Genomic DNA, 4468 nt, shown 5'->3' with positions numbered 1-4468 from the left:
AAGCTGCACACTCATGCTGATCACCTTTGTGTTCTGCTTTACTGGTGTCTCGGCGGAGGACATGCAATTGGCCGAGGGCCCTTGGGCTCAGCAGCAGCAGTGCTGATGGCAGCCCCTGCAGCCAGCGCATCATGGGGACCAATTGTTCTGGTTGTTCCTCCATAAATAGTCGCTGAGCTTTTGTTATATAGACCAAAGGCTTGGTGCAAAAAATTTGTGCCCTGAGGGGGGTGTCCTTCAGCACAGCCTACACCTTTTCCAATCTGGTACCCCAGACTTCTGACTGCCTTTTTAGGCCCAATCCTGCAGTTGAATATCCCTCTCACAATTCATGACTGCTGGTTCCTAATTGCTCGCCTGCCTGATTGCCCCTAATCGCTCTGCCTTTCAGGCTGATCACCCCCTAACCCATCCCCTGCCAGCCTGATTGATGCCTAACTGCTCCCCTGCAAGCCCAGTCACCCCCAACTGCTCTCCCCTGCTGGCCTGGTTGCCCACAATTGCCCTCCTTTGCCAGCCATCTTGTGACGACATGGGGGCAGTCATCTTGTGATGATGTGAGGGTGGCCATCTCCTGATAACACGGGATTGGCCATCTTGTGGTGGCCATCTTGTGATGACATGGGGGTCGCCATATTGTAATGACAGGAGATGCCACCTAGGCTTTTATTATATAGATCAGTAGTTGCCAAAATCACTAGTCAACAGAGCCAAATATCAATAGTACAACAATTAAAATTCCTTTTGAGGGCCAATTTTAAAAATATATATTCCATTGAGTTTTTACAGAGAGGAAGAGAGAGAGGGATAGAAAGCTAGAAACATCCATGAGAGAGAAACATTGATCAGCTGCCTCTTGCACACCCCTACTGGGGAATCTTTGAGATCCTGGGTAGACGGCCCTAAAAGACGACATGGTCTCAGCTGGAAGTAGTTACCTAAGATAGACCTCCACTCCCTAACCCCCTGCCTGGACTCTCAATTTTTCAAATACAATATATCAAAGAATCTGGAATTTGAGATTCCCTCTCCCTGAAGCCCCATGCTTTCCATGGACCCCAATTCTAAAATATTCCTAAGCCTGCCTATGTTCTCCTAAAATTCCTGCTTCTTAGAGACTGAGAATATTTTAGTGTTAAAATGACCAAAGTCAGTGTCTGTGGTAGATGGAATTTACACCCCTGTACCAAATAAACCACCCTAAATGTCTATTCCTCACAAAAGGCAAATCCAATTCCTCCCAGGGCACGAAGAGGACCCTCTAAAGGTGAGAGCGTTTCTCTGGTAGGAATCTAGAAAAGAGGAGAGAAGGAATCTAGCTGCTCTCAAAAAGCCTGTCTGACTGGGCAGGGCCATCCCAGCCCATAGTGGGCAGATCCTGTGAACTTTTCCTTTTGAAGGCATCCATTCACCCAAGGAACTAGCAAGGCTAGTCACTTGAATGTGAAGAACTAAGGTCAACTGAAATTTAAGAACTCGAGTCCATCCATGCTCATATGTAGGAGCCCATTCCTACCAGGGGCCTGAGAGTTTTGGCAGAGGGTGAAGGCTGGGTGAAGGCTGAGGATAGAAGAGATTTATTTCCCTTATGGAGTTCAAGGTCAAGTCGATCTACAGTCAAGAACTCTGCTCTAAATTACAATAAAATACCACTCAACACTCACCAGGATGGCTATAATATATATTTGTAAAAAGCATTCATGAGAATGTTTAAAAATTGGCTCCCTTGTACATTGCTGGTTGAAAACGTTTTTGGCAGTTTCTCTACATGCTAAGCATAGAGTTATCATATGACCCAGAAGGTCCACTTCTAGGTCCATACCCAAAAGAAATGGAAACACGTTCACACAAAACCGAGTACATCATTGGTTGTGGGCACATCCCCGGTGAGGGGTGTGCAAGAGGCAGCTGGTCAATATTTCTCTCTCATTGATGTTTCTAGCTTTCTATCCCTCTCCCTTCCTCTCTGTAAAAAAAAAAAAAAAAAAAAAATCAATAAAATATATATTATAAAACCAAAACTGTACACAATGTTCTTAGCAGTGTTATTCATAAGAGCCTCAAACTGGAAACAATCCAAAATTCATCCATCAACTGATGAATGGGTAAACAAAAGGTGGTATGCCCATACACTAGGTCCTAGTGTATGGGAATATCACATTTTGTTTATATATACATACATAAGATATAACATATAAAACTTGAAAATGTTATGCTAAGTGAAAGAAGCCAGTCACAAAAGACCAGATGTTATAATTGCATTTACAAGAAATGTCCCCATAGGCATACCCCTGGAGGCATAACCTTACAGAAAGCAGATTAGTGACTGCTTGGGGTTAGGGTGGGATGACAGGGAGGGGGCACTGGGAAAGGGTGGCTATTGTTAATTGGTTGTGGGTTTCTTTGGGAAGTGTTGCTGCTTAAGTCCTACAATTGGATCATCTGAGGGGGCGTGGCTAGGCCTTGGGGGGCGTGGCGGGACTCTTGGGCGGGACAGTGCCAATATAAAGCCAGGCTGCTGCAGTTCAGGATACCTTTGGCTGTCACTCTGTTACTGGACCAGATGGAACAGAGCGCTTTCTTCAGCGACATGTGCTCTTCCTTGCGAAGCCAGTGTCATCAGCCGCGCCTAGTTCCAGGTGAGATGGCAGGGGCCAATAACATTCAGCCCCAGGCCCCTGCCCCTGCCCTGTCCCCCGCCCCTGTCCAGGCAGAGGAGCAGGTCAAGGCAGCTGGGGCCACCCAATCCTGTGCTGGGAGTGGAGGGATCGCGAGCCCCATGCAGCCCTCGTTGCCTCCACGCTGCTCGCTGCAGGACCTGCCTCCAGAGATGCTGTTGGAGATCTTCGCCTTCCTTCCCTGCACGGACCTGGCCAGCCTGGCCCAGGCTTGCACCCAATTCCGCAGCATCCTGCACACCGACAGCATCTGGAGACAGCGCTGCAGGGAGGAGTATGGCGTTTGTGAAAACTTTCAGGACTTGGAGGCCATGGGTATGTCTTGCCGAGAATTCTATACGAAGTTGCTCCACCCATACAGAAACATTTTGGGATTGTGGCTGCTCGATGTCCGGAGAGACCTGCTGAAGGTAGCGGTGGACGGCTTCTGCATTACTGGTTGGAGGTACATGCCTCCTTACTATTACCTCTATGTGGATGTCCCAAAGCCATGGAAGCCCTCGTTTAGAATTCGCCTGACGAGGAAATCTGCCCAGGTGGAATGCATGGAAGACTACTGTAGGGTCCATGACGGGCACTACAGAAGGCCCCACATATGCCACCTGAAGATTCAGAAGGATTGGTTCACCATCACAGATGAGATTATCCAAAAGTATTTCCCAAAGTCTGTGAGTTACCGTAATCCTGACTGCCTAACCTACAGCCGCGTCTACCTCCCACCCAGCCACCCTGATGACCTCATCAGGCCAGGCATCTTCCAATGCAACTGTAATGCCTACAGTCTAAAGATTGCCCTGCTCAGCTTCCATGGGAACTATGCCAGGGCCACAAATTTCGCGGGAGACCCCCTCAATTCTGCCCGGAAGGAGACTTTAAAGATCCACCTCCTGCACCGCATCCAGGTGCTAAATGTGGAGATCCTCCGCAACTTCGACATGCTCTCCTCCATCGTCCAGGAGATTCGGGAGCAGGTGATCCAGGAGCAGCTTGAGAACAGCGAGGGCCATGGCTGGCAGAGCCCTGCCCAGCCCAGCGCCAGGGAGTCCAGGGCTGCAGCTTTGGAGGAGCAGCCTGCCCACAGCTTTGTTCTGCCTGTGGGTGTGGACTCAATAGACCAGAACTACCCCCGAACCTACAGGATGTGTTTCTATGGCGAAGACATTGTTTACTATCCTGACTCCTTCCACCCTCAGCGTTTCCTTGGAATCTTCATCCTGTTTGATGAGAACCAATTTGGGTTCCTCTGTGTGGAGCGGAGATTCTTCACCCTGTACAGCAGAATCCGGGACACCTTCAAGAATGTGGAGGCACCTTCGCCACAGGCCTTCCTGGAGATGCTCAGAAACATTGAGGCCCTACCCCCGGGAGAAATATGATTTTCACTTTGAAGATTTAACCTGATCAGATCACATTATCCACTTTCTTATGTTTTTTTTTTCTGACCCCCTTTTTTCCCCCTCCCTCCCTTCCCTCTTTTTTTTTCTCCCTCCCTCTTTCCTCCTTCACCTCCTCTTTTCTTCTTCTTCTTCTTCTTCTTCTTCTTCTTCTTCTTCTTCTTCTTCTTCTTCTTCAATCCTCACCTGAGGATATTTTTCTCATTGAATTTTAGAGAGTGCAAGAGAGAGGAATACACATAAATATACCGTAGTCCTTTCAATTTGTAGATCCAGGCTCTATCCACTGAGCCAAACCAGCTAGGGCTGAGCATGTCTTTGAAAAAATCCTAAAATTAGATAGTGGTAATTGTTATGTCTTACATGACTCTGAATATAATAAAACCATTGAAGTGT

General features: G+C 47.9%; 1 protein-coding gene across 1 annotated transcript; it reads left to right on the top strand.

Annotated features, from left to right (window-relative positions):
- The first annotated feature begins 2752 nt into the window (after positions 1 to 2752).
- LOC118709243 (F-box only protein 31-like) lies at positions 2753 to 4069 on the top strand. Its single transcript, XM_036421193.2, has one exon. It carries the CDS (start codon positions 2780 to 2782, stop codon positions 4052 to 4054), a length of 1275 nt encoding a protein of 424 aa, XP_036277086.1. The 5' UTR covers positions 2753 to 2779; the 3' UTR covers positions 4055 to 4069.
- Positions 4070 to 4468: the final 399 nt, after the last annotated feature.

This window comes from Pipistrellus kuhlii, unplaced genomic scaffold, assembly GCF_014108245.1.
Source record: "Pipistrellus kuhlii isolate mPipKuh1 unplaced genomic scaffold, mPipKuh1.p scaffold_m20_p_1, whole genome shotgun sequence".
NCBI classification, from domain to species: Eukaryota; Metazoa; Chordata; class Mammalia; order Chiroptera; family Vespertilionidae; genus Pipistrellus; species Pipistrellus kuhlii.
The sequence above is the reverse complement of the archived record's forward strand: the minus strand, read 5'-3'. Positions and strand labels throughout refer to the sequence as shown.